General features: G+C 48.8%; 2 protein-coding genes across 2 annotated transcripts; both read right to left on the bottom strand.

Moving 5' to 3' along the window:
- Positions 1-167: 167 nt before the first annotated feature.
- Positions 168-13796, bottom strand: otud7b (OTU deubiquitinase 7B). The gene is made up of 11 exons (XM_077598625.1): positions 13562-13796; positions 11016-11196; positions 10797-10925; positions 8679-8900; positions 8485-8586; positions 8272-8399; positions 7261-7531; positions 7040-7189; positions 6829-6943; positions 5557-5635; positions 168-4357 (listed from the first exon to the last, which is right to left on the bottom strand). Exons 2-11 carry the CDS (start codon positions 11098-11100, stop codon positions 3248-3250), a joined length of 2391 nt encoding a protein of 796 aa, XP_077454751.1. The 5' UTR covers positions 11101-11196; positions 13562-13796; the 3' UTR covers positions 168-3247.
- Positions 13797-14245: 449 nt separating this feature from the next.
- On the bottom strand, positions 14246-15794 carry rbm8a (RNA binding motif protein 8A). The gene is made up of 6 exons (XM_077598685.1): positions 15670-15794; positions 15362-15421; positions 15211-15288; positions 14735-14871; positions 14539-14675; positions 14246-14472 (listed from the first exon to the last, which is right to left on the bottom strand). The coding sequence occupies exons 1-6, from the start codon at positions 15728-15730 to the stop codon at positions 14424-14426; spliced, it is 522 nt and encodes a 173-aa protein (XP_077454811.1). The 5' UTR covers positions 15731-15794; the 3' UTR covers positions 14246-14423.
- Positions 15795-16321: the final 527 nt, after the last annotated feature.

Below are 16321 nucleotides of genomic sequence, written 5' to 3'. Positions count from 1 at the left end.
GCGGCTAGGCGGCCATGTTGGCCATGTGGTTCACATTCAAATCAAAAGTAGGAAACAGACCCCCCCCCCACTTCAGATGTACTATCCAATTTACCCAAAACCATAGTTTCAATATGTATCCATCCAGATTTTTGTATATTTAAAAAGAAAATCCCAAGCCAGTGTCCTTCAAATACAAAGAATATTTATTCAAATGGTGCAAAAGTGGGCTGGGATGAGAACAACAACCTAATAACATCAAACGCAAAAATATTCTTTCCGTCCACATTGCATACTCGGCAGCCTCAAAGAAGTGTTAAAACAATAAAAGTAATTAAAAAGAAAACTAAAACAACAGCGGTTAAAAATAATGCACACATTTGGTTTAGAGATGCATATTCATGCAAATTATCTGTAAAAAAAAAAAAAAAGTCGTTTTAGTGTCGCTGGAGGGAAAACAAAAACAAACGTGAATATAACTGACAACCAAATAATAATTATTTAAAAAAAAAACACCTCATGAGACGCATCTATAAATATATAGTATTTCAATTGTGTACCATTGGAACCAACATATACATTCTTCTTCAACTTTTTTGAATATTTTCCTTTGAATAAACGTTGCAAAACTTACAAAAATAATATTCCGAGCGTTCCTTTTGCGGTTTCCTTTTTCGTACAAAATGCTCATCTTTGGAGTAGTCAAAAAAAATGCACCCGAAACACACGGCAAACGCTCAAGTCGCGAGTAGGGGGATTTGTCGCCTCCTGTTGGCGGGGCAGCGAACTGCACGCCAGCGGATTTTTGTGCTTTCATTGTAGTTGTGGAGTATGGAATGTATTCTTATGCTTTTTATTAGTCAATAGGTTTATTTAGTGTAGTCACTAGAATAGAATTTTGCATGGGCTAGCGGAAATTTCCGTCCGTGACACCTATGAGTTGGGGGCGCATCATCTGCATGTGATAGTATAGAACATGATTAGATCACTGTCCCGCCTTCTGTTTGTACCTATGTCACATGACCTTTGTCAATAAAACTAGTCGACCTGCTGGGGGGATTCAGGGAGTTCAAACTAGTCAGGCTGGAGGATAGACGCGCTCCTGCCGCTGGCTGCTCTGACCCCCTCCTTCAGCTGACCCTTGAGGCTAGGCGTCTGCGAGGGGACCTAATACTGGCCTACAACATCCTCCACGGCATCTACAGCGTGCCCTGCGACCTCTTCTTCACGCCCGCACCTGATCGTGGTCTGAGGGGTCATCCGTGGAAGCTGTACCCTCGCGGGTTCCGGTTGAATCGGCGGAAGGCGGCTTTTTCAGTGCGCATCGCCGGTCCTTGGAACCGGCTTCCGCAGGGTGTGGTCGAGAAGCCGACGGTCGCCCAGTTCAAGCGGGCTCTGGACGACTTTTTGGCCGTGAACCAGTGACTACACCGCGTTTGTTGCACATTTCTTGTGTCTTGTTACATGGCCCTTAGCCTAGTGCTTTTTTTTTTTTTGCCAAATAAATTGAATTGAATTGAAAAAGCTAGATAAAACTCATCATGGCCGACTCTGTGTGCTTCCTCTAATTCGAAGTTATTGAATGTTTATCGATTAGATCCAACAGTAGTGGTCCGTTTATTCTAGTTTTTTTTTTTTTGCGTTGCAAGCAACGTCTCCAACGCGTATTGGCTATCTCAATCCTGTTAACACATTTTGCCATTGACGGTGAGAGACGTCCGACCCGTTTGGACTAAAAGCCGTCCAAATGATACGGAAAACCTAGGGAAAGTTGGAGGAGGATTTGGACCCGGAAACTCCGGTAAAAGAGCGGACAATTCAGAACCGAAAGCCGAGACTACGACGAAAGACTCAGCGGAGCCCGACCCAAAAGCCACCACCTACACGTATGGGAAACTTTAACCGTATGCACGCGAGGACCCGCTTTTGGAGAAAGCGCGGCCTCAAGTACGCAACAAGCGAAAAACTGGACTCGCCGAAAACTGAATCTAGCGGTCCGGTCAAGTCCAACCAGGTAAGATCAGTGCACAGTTGTCAGCGCCATTTTTTTATGTGGGCCTAAGGTTTTTTGTTGGTTTGTTTGATTCTCATCGTACACGAGCGGTAGCTCATTTTCCTTCACCATGTCAACCCAAATGAGTACCCCATCGAGGTTTGAGGTCTGGCTTGTAGACACCATAGATATCATACATAAGGCTAGATGTCCATTTTTAACCAAAGCAAAAAAAACCAGTAAGAAATTACCAGCGTTTGGAAATTTGCATGCGTGGCCCGGTCATTTTCGACGCACTACAAAAAGGTTGGTCCTTGACGGCCATCTTGGAACAGAATAGACAGACATTCAAAGATGCCCTTAACTCGCACTTACTGACAGATTTTGAAACAGTTTGGTTTGATTGGGGAAAAAAAAAAGTATTTATTTAAAAAAATATCATTTATGGCAAACCATTGGTTTGAGAATAGAATCGACTATTGTTGTTTCAAGTTACACGCACATTTGATTTTGAATGCTATAGGTGTAAAATGTCAAGCTAGACGGAGTCTTGATTGGTCAGCCATTTTAAGACAGGGCCGTTCCAATAGCGCGACCTGGTCAACGGTGTATGAACATTGAAATAACTATAGATGTCGAAAAGTGTCCTAAAATCATTTGTGCGTGAAAGCTCAACCGTGTCACTTATTAAATCATTGGCTGCCACTGACGGCACTAGACGCCTAAACCATTTGGACAGTCCTTACGTTTGAAAAGAAATGGATGTCAATGACGGGCAGTTAAATAAAACCACCTTTAGCATGTTACATAGCCTGGAATTTGTATTTCAATTTAATCCATTGATGTTTGGAATCCGCATTGTATTAATGTGTAAAAAAATCAAATAAATGCTAGTGCTAGTAATATAATAATTACTAATGTTTAAGTACTTTTACATGGCAAAAAATGGTCACTAAAGCCTTCAAAAAACCCTGAAAACGATCAAAAATAAGGAAGATTAACCATGACATCTGTCCTGAATCCCAGCCACGTTAGTACAGTTTGTGCTAAATCCAAATATTTGCAAATCCCTCCCAAAAAAAAGAGGCGTATTTGAATGGCTCACCTAAGATGGGTTCTCTGACGCAAGATGGCCGCCCGTGATCTTCTGACTGTGGGACGCCAGTCCTGCCGTTTACATTCTTTCCACTAGGAGGCGACAGAGGACAGGACTCGACGTCCGCGTAAGAAACGCAGTGCACTTTTGGGAGGGGGGGCGCTAGTCTTTCCTCCGGGTCAGAACCTCCGGGCGGGACCCGTGTCCCTCTTCTCGCGGTAGCAGCGGGAGCAGTAGTCGCCCGTCTCGGGGTGTCCGTAGAATTTGCACTCGGGGCTCCGACACTGCGCGGACGGCGGGCCGGGGAGGGCGCCCGCGCTGCCCACGGAGTAGTGGCGCACCGGCGGCGGGAGGCCTTCCGAGGGGTAGTCCGGCGGGATGAGCTCGGGCGGCTCCGCTTGGGCGGGGCAGCGCCGCGGGAGCGTGGCGTAGGCGGGGCGGGAGCCGCCGGCCAGCTGCCGGCGAGCCTCGGCCGCGTGCTCCAGGAGGGAGGGCCGCGGGATGGGCACCACGGCGGCGTACGCCGCCGGGCCCAGGAGGGCGGTCCCCTGCGGCGGCGGAGCCGGAAGAGGCGGCGCTCCCTGCGCCTTGCGCTCGGCCTCGCGCCGCTGCTCCTGCTCGGCACGGAAGCGCTCCTCCACCTCGGTCAGGTAGCGCTGGATGCGGCGCTCCCGTTGCGGGTGCCGGTCGTCGGTGGCCAGCACGCCGGCGAAGACAAACTTCCTCTCGCCGTGCATGGCCGCCTTGAGGAGGCCCAGGCTGGCCTTCACCTCGGCGCCGTACTTGGAGACCTCGCCGCCGCCGGACGAGGGCGAGCCCTTGCGGTGGGGGTCCTCCGGGGTGGGGGGCGAGCCCTTGCCCGCGTCTCCCGGGGCGCCGGGCAAGACCTTGCCGGGGTCCTCCGGGGCCGGGAGCGGGACGTCCTTCTCCGCCTTCTTTTTGAGCGGGCCGCCGGCGCTCTCCTTCTTGCCGGCCATCAGCCCGCCCACGTTGCGCTTCAACTTGCTGCCCAGCGTCTTGCCGAAGCTGCCCAGTTTGTTGGCCACCGACTCGGCCCGCTTCTTCTCCTTCTCCTTCTTGGCTTTGTCCTTGGAGTCCTTGGAGTCCTTGGAGCCCTTGCCGCCGTCGGAGGAGGGGCCGTTCTTGGCCGGCGCGGAGGCGGCGTCTCCACCGCCGCCGTTTGAGCCGCTGCCCACCGACTCCTTGTCGGACTCGCCCGAGTCCGGCGGCGTGCGGGCATCCTCTCCGGCCGAAGCGGTGGGCGATTCGGGCTGGGCCAGCGGCGCTTGCTGCGGGGAGAGAGCGGGCCGTCGTTAGCCGGCTCGCGGAAAGGAAGGCGGGAGAGACTCAGCCTGTCTGCCTGCTCGCCAACCTCAGAGTTTTTGCTCAGCGCTTCCTATCTTGACCTGTCCCACCTCCCGCTTTAGCCCCCAGAAATAAAATACCGTATTTTCACGACTATAAGGCGCACTTAAAAGCCTTCAATTTCCTCCAAAATACACAGGGCGCCTAATAATCCAATGCGCTTTATATATGGACCAATACTAAAATTGTTATCACGATAAAATAAAATGAATCAGCCGATAGGGTACACCGACTCTACTATTTTCCCGTAGACAAAGTAGTGCGCAGTGACTGCTGGGATATGTAGTAGTTCTTTTGTCAATACACCCAATGGATTGTGGCCTGTATACATCGATCAATACATCATCAATACAGCTTGACGAAGCATGGAAAGCACCGTTGGAAAAGTTACGCTAGCTACCAGCTAGCTAGCGTTTTCGATGACTCATTTGGACAATTGTTCAATTGGGACACAGAAAATGAGAACTTTGATGGATTTGTGGGTGATGATGGCGTGAGTAAGTTGTAAAATGGCTAAATAAAGTACAAGACAACTCAGTTTTGCTTCCGTTGCCTTTTTAAAAACGTGTTTTTAGCGTGTGGGTGTAGCGTGCAAGAACTATATATCCCAGTAGTCACTGCGCACCGGAAACCGGAAAAAGAGTCTGGGGCTGCTTCCGGTAGCCAGCGCTATTACGGTTCGATATTCATATATAATATATATGCGTTTTTAAAAACGGTGCGTCCTTTGTGTGTTTAAAATACAGAAATAGCACTCGCTACTGACACTGCGGCTAAAAATACGAGGCGCCATATAGTCGTGAAAATACGGTAATAATAATAATAATGGCGTCCAGTGGAATGCCAACTTGACGCGCCCTGGGAAAGACGAGCGCTTGACCTTGGTCCCCTCTGTGGGCTTTTCTCATCATTCTTAAAATAAACATGGCAGTCACCGATTTTTAAAACATAAAAAGAGAACAATGTCATACTATTAGTCATAAATTGGAAAAAGTTGCGCAATGAGTGTAAACGTCTTCATTCAGGAAATGTCCTATTTATATTTCTTACTTTCTTAAACAGTGTTTGGAGTCGAGCCTTACGAATGGCGCACGCGAGGGGTACGTGACGAGTGCGTGCTCACCTCGCAGGGAAGCGGCAGCCAGCTGACGCTCATGTAGGTGTGCAGCATCTGGAGCTTGGCCTCCAGAGACAGCGCCACGCTGTCCACAAAAAAAAGACGCCCGTCCAGTTCATAGCCACTCATGTCAACAACACACGACACAAAGGTTTCATGCCGAAAAAACAACAACTAATAAACCCTTTCGTGAGTCACTTTCTAGTTGGCCGCTCAATTTGGGCAAAGAGCTTGCCAGAGCTCATTTAGCACTTTCTCCAGTCGCTCGTAGCGACTACTTAATCAGCGTTAATCTGGTGAAGGAGTCTGGCTAATCTGGGCTCGGGATCAGGCCCCGAATAGGAGCACACTACGAGACGGGCGTCGACGTCGTCTCGTCTGCACGGTGGTAGCTAGGGTACACGGTCGATTGGTCGCTGATCTTTTGGTCGCCCGGAAGGTAAGTGATTATTACCATTGAAATGGTTGCTCAAATTCCCTAAATACAAACTGCAAATTACTATTTTGTCATACTTAATGCCCTATTAATTATTAGGCTAAAGAAAAGCTCCAAATTTCCCGGACTTTTATTGTGTTTTGCTGGAGAACTTGTTAAGACCGACTGACTGACGTCGCTTCTTAAAGGGACAACGCACGTACATACAAACTCTTCTACACTAAAAACGTGGGCTCAGTGAAAGTGCTCATGGCCATTGTTGCCTTTTATTCATGCTTGACCGTGTTGTTTTACCTTGTTTTGCCGCCGGTCTTTTGGTCGCCCGTTGTCGCGGTCCAGGCGACCAAACTGCGACCAAAAGACAGGCGACCAATCGGCTGGCGACCAATCGACCGGCGACCAATCGACCGCACACGGGTAGCTAGCGTTTCCTCCCGAGGAACGACCCGTGGAAATAGGTCGGAAGGAACGGCCCAAATTTTGACCAAAAGACCGGCGACCAATTGACCGGCGGCCAATCGACCGGCGGCCAATCGACCGGCGGCCAATCGACCGGCGGCCAATCGACCGGCGGCCAATCAACCGCACACGGGTAGCTAGCGTTTCCTCCCGGGGAACGACCCGTGGAAATAGGTCGGAAGGAACGGCCCGAAATGTGCGCTGGGAAGGCCTCATTGCCGGAGAGCAAAAATTCCGTATTTTGGATTAAAAATAAATCAAAACTCTTGTCAGAAGTGTTCCCCTGACCAACAGGCCTAGGAAACTAAAAAGAGGCGGGCTTTCTAATCCGGAAAACAAGGGCGACGCGGCGGATGACGTCGACGTAAGCTAACGTTTGGTACCTTCCGAGCATCATGTTGTTGGCGTCGTCCTTGCCCCACTCCCAGTCTTTCCCCGGATCCACGGCGAAGTGCAGGGGCAGCATTTTGTGCTCCGAGTCGGTCAGCGGGATCACCACTGTGGACCAGGAGAAAAAAAATGGGAGGAGCTGAGCCCCCGAGGAAAAAAAATGGGAGGAGCTGAGCCCCCGGAATGGACGCCGGCCTCACTCACCTCGCTCGGCCGAGCCGTCCTTCTGCTCCATGGGCACCAACGCCGAGAAGTGCGCCTGGTCGTATGCCAGCACCAGCGGCGAGCGATGGCACTCGCCGCACGCCGCCTCCAGCGGGAGGTAGATGCCGCCAAACGGAATGGGGGCGAAGGCTGACGGACGGACGGACGGAGGTGAGGGGAGAAGAATAAAGGAGGCGGGAGGTCCGGCGAGGAGGCCACACCTTCTCCTCCAGAGTCCCTCAGCACGGTGTCGGCCACCACCACGATGGGGCGCTTGAGGACGTGCGCCAGGACGAAGACGTGGAACTCCTCCAGGCTCTCGTAGACGGGCTCGTCCGACGACTCGCCGGGGCCCCCGGCGGCGCCAGCGCCGCCGCCGCCGTCCCCGTTGCCGAGGTGGGCGCCGTAGCTCAGGCGCGGCTCGCTGGACGCCAGCTTCAGTAGCTCCTTCCACTCCTTCTGCCACTCGTCCTCGCTGTACACCAAGCCCGACTGGGGCCATCCGATGTTAAAAGAAAAAAGAAGACCTATGTGTTAGAAACTCAATCATTTTGAGATGAAAAAATTGAGAAAAAAAATGTTTATATGAAATGTAATTTTTTTTCCATTCATTTTCTGATCCACTTGTCCTAACAAGTGTCGTAGAGGGGTGCTGGAGCCTATCCCAGCTATCTACGGGCATGACAATTCATCATAGCTGGGGCCAATCCAATTGCTAAATTAGCCTAGCACGCACGTTTTGGGATTTGCGAGGAAAGCAGAATATCCGAAGAAAAGCCACGCGGGCCTGCCTGGGGAGAACGTGCAAACTCCACGCTTGTAAGAATGCACCTGGGATCAAACCCGGAATCCCAGAACGGCGAGGCCCACGCGCTAACCGCTCATCCACTTCTAACATTTTGTAATCATAATATGTAGGAGTTTGAAATAAATGTTGACCTTTTTGATAAATACGTGGCATCAAGTGTTGACGTAAAAGAATTGAACTGATATGTAAAAAAATGTATGTATGCACATGCAAAGGCCAAAATTTGAAATGATTATCAGTAAACTTTTAAGGCTAACATCCCTTAGTTTCACGACCGACTTTGTACCGGTGTCGCCGCCGGTGCGAGTTAATGGCGGAAGGGCCCGACCGGCTCGACCTGCGCCGCAGAGTTTTTGTCATTTTTGCGGTTTGGCGTGGGCGCCAGCGCGGAAACGGAAGGCAAACGGCCGTCTCTTTGCGGCACCTCTTTATTCTGCTGGGTCAGCTGCCACCTCCAGCGCCGCTTCAGGGCCTCCCGTTCGTCGCCGCCGTCCATCTGCCGGTGGAGCGCCTTGCGCAGCGACAGGTCGCGGTCGTGGCAGCCCCACATGCCTAACAAAAAAAAAAATTAAAAAAAGGTTCAGCGCCGGCCGGCGGTCCAAACGGACGGAAGCGGCGCCGCGATCTGTCGACCCACCCAGCGAGGCGGCGTGCAAGAGGCAGTTTCCGTCGCCCGTGGTGGTCAGCGGCAACAGGCTCTGACAGGCGGGAACCACTTTGGTCCACCAGTTGAGACGCCCTGCCGAGCCACAGAACCCAAGCGTCACCGTCGGTCGGATTGCTCGGTCGGTCGGGGGCGGCGGAGGGAGTCGCGCCCGGCCGGTCACCCACCAGCGTGCTCCAGCGCCACCATCATGGACTTCTCGATCAGGTCCCGCTCGCTGACCCGAAAGTCGTCCTGGTAGGCGCTCAGGTCCGGCAGCTGGAAGGTGTACTCGGGGGTGTTGAGCAGGCGCTCCTCCGCCGAAGCGGCGGCGGCGGCGGCGGCATCGTCGTCCACCTCGCCGTTGCCGTCGGCGACTCCCGCCACCGCAGCGCGCTTGTCGTTGCCTCCTGGGGAAAAGCGGAAATACAGTGATGTCAAATTACCGTATTTTCACGACTATTCGGCACATCGTATTTTGAGCCGCAGTGTCAATAACGAGTGCTATTTCTGTATTTGACACACACAAAGGACGCACCGTTTTTAAAGACGCAGCCAGGCATGGCATATATATGTTATTTATGGATGAATTTCGAACCGTAATAGCGCTGGCTACAGAAGCGGCCCCAGACGAAAATTTCCGGTGTGCAGTGACTGCTGGGATATATAGTCCTTTTGTCAATACACCCAGGTTGACGGCTGTGATAACTTTGCACTAATAGTACCAATATACTACAACGGCGAACACACTCATTTGGTGCTACATGCACCAAATGCACGCTACACCCGCACGCTAAAAACACGTTTTTAAAAAGGCAACGGAAGCAAAACTGAGTTGGGTTGTACTTTATTTAGACATTTTACAACTTACTCACGTCATCATTACCCACAAATCCATCAAAGTCCTCATTTTCTGTGTCCGAATGAAACAATTGCCTAAATGAGTCTTCCAAAACGCCGGGTCCAGCGGTTGTAGTTCTCAAGCCTCCGGGAATGACGGCAAGCTCCGAGTTAATATATATTATATATAGTTGGCAGTCTACCTTTGAATGCTCCGTTGACGCCAACATCTAGCGGCAGGATTTCTTTTGTAAATCCAGCCGAAATGACGGCGAGGACCAAATGAGTGTGCTCGCCGTCATACTGGGTGTATTGAAGAACTGGGTGTATTAAGAACTCTATATCCCAGCAGTCACTGCGCAGTACTTTATCTACGGGAAAATAGTAGAGTTGGGGGCTGCTTGCCGTAGTTGTCTTATCGACTGATTTATTTGATTTGATCGTGATAATGATTTTAGTATTGGTCCATATATAAAGCGCACTGGATTATACGGCGCCCTGTCTATTTTGGAGAAAATTTAAGACTTGTATGTGCGCCTTATAGTTGTGAAAATACGGTATATCTTAAAAAAATACATTTAAAAAAATCCCCAATATGCAAATAAAGGAACGTTGAGACAAAATCAATGAAACGGAAACCCTTGGAGGAATGTTAAAATTCATAAAAAACGTTAAACAGGTGAAACAAATGGTTGTTAAGGACATCAATTGACCAAATTAATGTTAGAATTAATAGAAATGTATTGTCAAGTCAACTTTGGAGAAGATAGGCCTGCCCCTCCTCCAGGCCAACAGGGGGCAGAAAAGAAAAGCCAAATCAAAGTCACCTCGCCTCATTTCCTGCCTAAGATCATAGGGCATGAGCCAGGATATAAACATTCAGATTCAAGCCTTGAAAGTAGACAGGCGAGAAAGGAGCAAGGAATACCAAGGAATAGCCTTCAGACCCGATCACACGCAACTGGTAGGATCAAATAAGTAGCACCTAGATGCCAGCTGATTGATGCTTAATTTGCTTCTCACAACCTTAAGTTGCATTCTTTGTATTTTCCCTTAACTTGGATGACTCTTATGACCTATCTCTGTCAAGTGAATATTTGTGTTTGATTTACTCAATCAGTTAATGTACCCATTCACCTCCACTCTATCATTTCAACGCTCTCCTGCTTTTCTGTAGTAAAGTCAAGATGTTATTAGTAAACTCAAGAGCAACACTTTGATCACCATAGTAACGTGAAACTTGAATGACGACGTCACATGCTTCCTCCTTTCCCCTTTCTTTAAGGTTTTCAACCTAACCACTTCCTATCACCATAAACTTCAATAAAATTGTAAACTGGAAGGATTGGAGTTGTTCCTGCGTTGATAAGATCGGGCGGGGCCCCTTTTCAAGTTTGGGGCAAAATGTGAAGAAAGTAGAGATAACTTGACAGTATCTTTAAAAAAACCTTTTGGCCCTTTCTCACCTTGCGCCGTGGGGTCATCCGGTCCCGGGCGCCTTCTCTCCCGGGGGAGGGCGTAGGTCACGCTCCCGCCGCGCACCTGTCGCAGCTTTTCAAAGTCGCTCAGGGCGGCGCTCAGGTCCCAATTCTTGCCTGGGCCACAAAAAAAAGAGAAAAACACCCACAGAACCACCGAGTCAGTGAGTGACGGAGAGCCGGAGTCGAACCCGAACGAGTCGCTACCTTCCAGCAGGTCTCTGGCTAACCCCGGTTCCGCTCCCGTCGACTGGACGAAGCTGGATAGGACGGCGTCCATATCCACGGTCATGTGATCATGAATTCGGGTGGCGGCCGGCCGCCGGCCAGAGACGGACACACACAAAAAAACAACAACAAAAAACAACAAAAAATTTGGACGTCAGGCCTGGAAAGATAAAAGAGAAAAGTTTGGTCAGGGTCCGTTAGCCCGATGCTAACACAGGCTAAGAAGACGGGCTAACAATTAGCATCCGCGTCGCAATGGGGTCATCCTTTCACCGCAAATATTTCAGATAGATAGCACAGATATGTTTTTCCCCCCCGCCGTCAAAACGGCCCCTTCAATGGCAGCCGACAAGTTCATAATGAACCTTCAAATGCCCCAAAGCAACAGGAATCCAAGCGGAAATGCCCACAAATCATCAGGAATCAATAAAAACAAACAAGACGTTCCCCCAAATCAATAGGAAATGATCCACAATTGACCCCAAGACCCCTGGAAGTACCCTCAAATGACAAGGAAGTGGCCTAAAATGAACTCATGGCCTGCTATTGACATGTCCAATTCAATTAGGCAGGCTGTGGATGCTCATCTTTCAGTGGCGTCCAATCCTTTTGGACTGGGATGGGCGAACGAAGGAACGTGGCGGCAAATAAGGGAACCTTTTGGGCCAAAAATAAAGTGGCCCGTCCCAAGTGAGAACTAGTTATGGCCGAGTTGGACGGCTTTGGACGTCAACTAAAGCCAGTTTTCTCCCAGCGAATTGGCACCCCAGCGCATAGCGACCATTCCGGCAGCTCCTCCAACCTGCCGAGCGACTCGTTAACCTTGACGGCTGATTACGAGACGAAGGCGTGGAAACGTTTCTTTCCCCGCGATATTTGCAATTTGATTCCAACCCATTTTTCGCACCGGCTCAACTGGGTCAATTTGTCCGCATTTTGATTGACGCGAGTGAAAACCGAAAGCGAATTCCGTGGCTCTTTTCGACCAGAAAGATTGACGTCATTCGAGCGACGACTTTGGCCCATTTAGACAACCAAGTCTCATTAAAAAAAAACTACAGTCACATTTTGTATGCTCCAAAATACAGCAACTATACATACCAACAAAAGCATATCAATATTACGTGACTAAAAAAAAGTAAACTATTATTTTTTTATCAAGTCTTTCAGTTTTTTTCATGGGTGGTCACAATATTTGACCAAAAAAACAACCCTAACAGGCCCAAAATTGACATGAAGTGATCCAAAATGAACAGGAAACCAACGAGGAATGCTCCAAAAATCATTAAAAAAAAGACTCTAAAATCAATTGAAGAAAAATATAAAGGAAGTAACACCGGAGTGGCCCAAAATGTACAAGAAGCGATTTAAAATCAACAGGAAGCGAATGGTACGTACCCTACCGGACCGAGGCAAAATGAAGTATTGACTATGTGAGTCTTAAATCATCTAAAATAACAAGAAAAAACAAAAGAGAAAGTAACCCTCAGGCAGTTGCAAGCGGCCATTGTGCGGGTGGCGTCAGCCGCGGGCCAGCCACTGACGTAATCCAGATTTAACACACTTGACTGTCTGTCTTGTTTGTTTTTGGCTGGCGGCAATAAGACAAGTTCATCCCGCCTCCTTTTAATTATCGCCAATTGCCGTTCAAGAAGGTTTTTGTTTCTTGGACGTGAAAATAAAACCACGCGATGTCGTCAGTCGGTCAGCGGGGTGGTAAGGTATCGCCAAATTTCTATCGCCAAGTTCCCATATATTGTTTGGGAAAATATGTGCTTCATTAGCCCCACCCAGTCAAAAGGGATTTGACTAGTGGCGCCGTCAATGGCACGGAAACATGCGCGTTCACGTCCAGTCATTTCCATTCAATGAAATTCATGTCTATCATTGTCAATGGCGTCCAATGACTTGAAAAGGTGAGTCAAACCAGAGTATATTTCTGTTTTGATTCGTTTTAATTTCATTAATTGACTTGTAATTCACATTGCATTTCTTCATTTTTGAACGACACATCAACAATTACTACCAATAATAAACATATCATTGCTAATATTATAATGGGCAAAAACAGCCAGGATTCCAGGCCTTGAGTTTTGAATAGCTGTCCACTCTCACTGAAAGGATTCATATCAATTCAATTGGACGTCTGGACCCGTCAACTACATTTACGATATAACATTAAATTCCGTTGAAAAGTCCCCAGTTGGTTGATTTTTTTTAACTTCCTGTGAGTATTCCAAGTGATAATACCCCCAAAGTTTATGCGTGGGAAAAAAGGTCATTTTTCAAGCAGACCCGATTCGTCTATCACCGTCAATGGCACTCAAGGAGTTAAACGCGTGGACGTGCATGTGGTCACTCGGCGATCGACTTGGAAACTTGGGAAGCGCTCCGACCACGTCCAATTCCACCCCCACGTATCGAATGTTTAAACCGAGGTAATGTTGCGGCGACTTGACGGCTGAGGCTAATCGGCGGCTAGCGTTAGCTGTTAGCTAAGCGAGAGCTTGTAATTTGCTTCTTACCTGGAGGCGCTCCTCGGATCTTTTCATCCTTTCATCCCGGGCTCCGACGCCCCCCTTCTCGGTGGGAAAGTGACCGAGGCTAACTTTCAAGCATATTGTCGTGGCGGAAGTGAGCGTAAAATCCCCAAGCCGGACCAGCAGCCACAAAGTAATTTCCACTCCACTTACAACAACAACGTCAACCGACTCTGGCAGCCCGCCTCCACTGCCAAGGGGCCAATCACAGAAGGGAACGTTTCCCGGTGACACCGATACGAGCCAGTGAGCGAACGACTGGCGTTTTAAACGACCTCGTGATTGGCCATTGGGGACGAGACAGCCGAAAGAGTGGCCGTTGATTGGTTAGCCGATTAAAAGGAGACCGAAAGGTGCATTTCCGAGGCCGGTCTCTGAGCGGGAGCGTGGATATCACGCAAATAGGCTGGACGGTTAAACGAGTAGGTGGTGAGTGGCGGCCATCTTGCGACAGTGTTCCACGAGGACTCCTAAACAGAGGAGTCGATTTCATCCATTAAAATGCTCTTAATTTTGGACGGATAGACAAACGACAATCCACATTACCGTGGCGAAAAATTGGGCTGGAGTTTTATCGATATTTTTAAGCATATCGACAAAAAAGGGTCAAAACAAAGCGTTAGTCAGTCACAAAACAATCATAATATAAAATTAAAATCCACCCACGCATTATTTTTTTGTAAAACTTTTAATTTTGCTTGAAAGTCATGTAAAACAAAAACACGTTGCCAAAGTAAAATGCAAAAAAAACTAAACAATTTTCATCAGAAATGAGGACACGAGGGGCCAGATCCAAAAACTGCCGCATGAAGTTGCCATAGCGCAAATTATACACGAAGAGAGAAATTCAACGACGTCGCCTGTCGGGGCTCCTGCTGCGTCGCCGCCCGCCGGTCCTACAAACAAAAGGCGATGAGGCCGGTGCCGGTTCGTTTCGGCGTCCGGCGGAAACGGCCGCTCACCTGCGTCTGCTCTTGGGTGGGCCGCGGACAAAGCCCCAGTCCACGCTGATGGGTTGGCCCATCATGTCCTGCCCGTTGAGGCCCTCCATGGCGGCCTGGGCCTCTTTGTAGGTCTCGTACTCCACCAGGGCGTACCCCTGGGGGTGCGCAGATTTTGCTCTCAACTGTCCAGCGACGGCGGGCAGACCGGACTCACCTTGAGGTATCCCGTCCTGCGATCCAGGTTGAGGTGCAGGTTCTTGATCTCCCCGAACTCGGAGAACTTGTCGTGGATGTCCTCCTCTGTGGCTTCCTCGTGGACGCCCGTCACGAACAGGATCCAGCCCTCTACGGCTAGCGTTCGAGGCGCAAAACAAGTCGCCGGTCAATATTTACATTGGTATTTGACTTTTTTTTCTTGCCGGAGACAAAAGGACAGTTGTCCCTTTTTTATAACTCAATGGCTTCCATTGACTTGGATAGATGTCCAATCTATTTGAAGTAGGAGTGTAACAGCAAATCAACATTCCCGCTTTAAATGAATTAGACGTCCACTAATGCTGAAGAACGCGTCCTTGTTTTTATCTCGTAACCAACTCATTTAATTTCACAGAAGGATGTTTGGACGGCACACGACTGGACGTCTATCAAGGACGTCAATGGCACACAGACTTAATTTCACATCCAACTCACATCTCTGAGGTCCTGGCTCATCTCCATCCTGCTCCACGGTGTCAAAGTCTTCCTTCATGCGGGATCTGGCGCCTTCATCTACCGAAACAAACGCAAAGTCAGCCCTCCATTCATTTGCCTGTGCATCAATTCCTTGTCGTTTTCCACTCACCGGAGCCGAAACCTCGGCCTTTCCTCTTTTTGGCTTTCTCCTTTAGCTTGTGAATGCTTTCTGTGTGGGAAAAAAATACATTTTATACCACACTTGGTTAAACGCAACACGAACGAAGTTAAATCTTGAACAAAACGGTCGTTGGTAGCGCGTTGTTAGCATGTTAGCGTCGTTAGCTCGGGCCTTCTGCCGCGCATTCGACGAGTCACTTTACGCAGGGCGTTTTTCTCCACTACAAAAGCTACTTCAAATTTACATGTAAGTTTAACTACGCTTTGCTTGAAAGGGGACACCGAAAGGAGAATTACCATCCTCATCCATAGGAAAATCCTCGCCTCCCGCATCGAGAAGTTCCAGTACGTCCGCCATGTTGACTGCGAGTGAAGGCGAATGAGCCACTGCGCATGTCTACTTAGTGCCGACGTAATACGCGTACCCGGAAGTAATGTGCGTAGGCAACGCCTATATTATATAGGCCTTGTGTACTATATATAATATATAGTACACAATTTGCGCCCTACTCGCCACATTATTGTCTCTGAGAAGGGAAAAAAACTGAACTATACATGACTGGCGTCACGTTTTGTGCTTTTATTTTTCAGACTCTGTCGTGAAAATAATGATGGACCCAAGCGATGGGGTGTAATGCGAATTTATTACAGTAGAGGGAAGTGTCGCGTTATGGTGTCAAAATGTTGCTCTTGGTCTCCTCCTGGTGACGCTCTACACTAGAGCGAGTTGAGACTTTTAAGCAATTTTGTCTTACCATTGTCGCAGGGAGTTCTGCGAGAAATATTGTGATAAGTTCCAAGTGGTATGTTTCACGTAATGACATGATTATTTTCAAGTTAAAATATAAAAAGTATTAAATGTTTTACATGATGCATTCTTCCGCAAAACATGATATGACACCCTATACAATTTCTATGTACAAAAATAATCAATGAACAATCTGAAAAA

Source organism: Stigmatopora argus, chromosome 4, assembly GCF_051989625.1.
Source record: "Stigmatopora argus isolate UIUO_Sarg chromosome 4, RoL_Sarg_1.0, whole genome shotgun sequence".
Classification (NCBI taxonomy): domain Eukaryota; kingdom Metazoa; phylum Chordata; class Actinopteri; order Syngnathiformes; family Syngnathidae; genus Stigmatopora; species Stigmatopora argus.
The sequence above is the reverse complement of the archived record's forward strand: the minus strand, read 5'-3'. Positions and strand labels throughout refer to the sequence as shown.

Bases quoted from the DNA above. Each gene is read 5' to 3' on its own strand.
- otud7b (XM_077598625.1), bottom strand. From the start codon at position 11,100: ATGACCGTGGATATGGACGCCGTCCTATCCAGCTTCGTCCAGTCGACG. The intron at 8,400-8,484 runs GTGGGTCGACAG...TTTTTTTGTTAG, and splicing joins CTTGCACGCCGCCTCGCTGG to GCATGTGGGGCTGCCACGAC. The intron at 7,532-8,271 runs GTGCCGCAAAGA...GGATGGCCCCAG, and splicing joins TGACCCAGCAGAATAAAGAG to TCGGGCTTGGTGTACAGCGA.
- rbm8a (XM_077598685.1), bottom strand. From the start codon at position 15,730: ATGGCGGACGTACTGGAACTTCTCGATGCGGGAGGCGAGGATTTTCCT. The intron at 15,289-15,361 runs GTGAGTGGAAAA...TTGTTTCGGTAG, and splicing joins AGGCCGAGGTTTCGGCTCCG to ATGAAGGCGCCAGATCCCGC. The intron at 14,676-14,734 runs GTGAGTCCGGTC...GCGCACCCCCAG, and splicing joins GCAGGACGGGATACCTCAAG to GGGTACGCCCTGGTGGAGTA.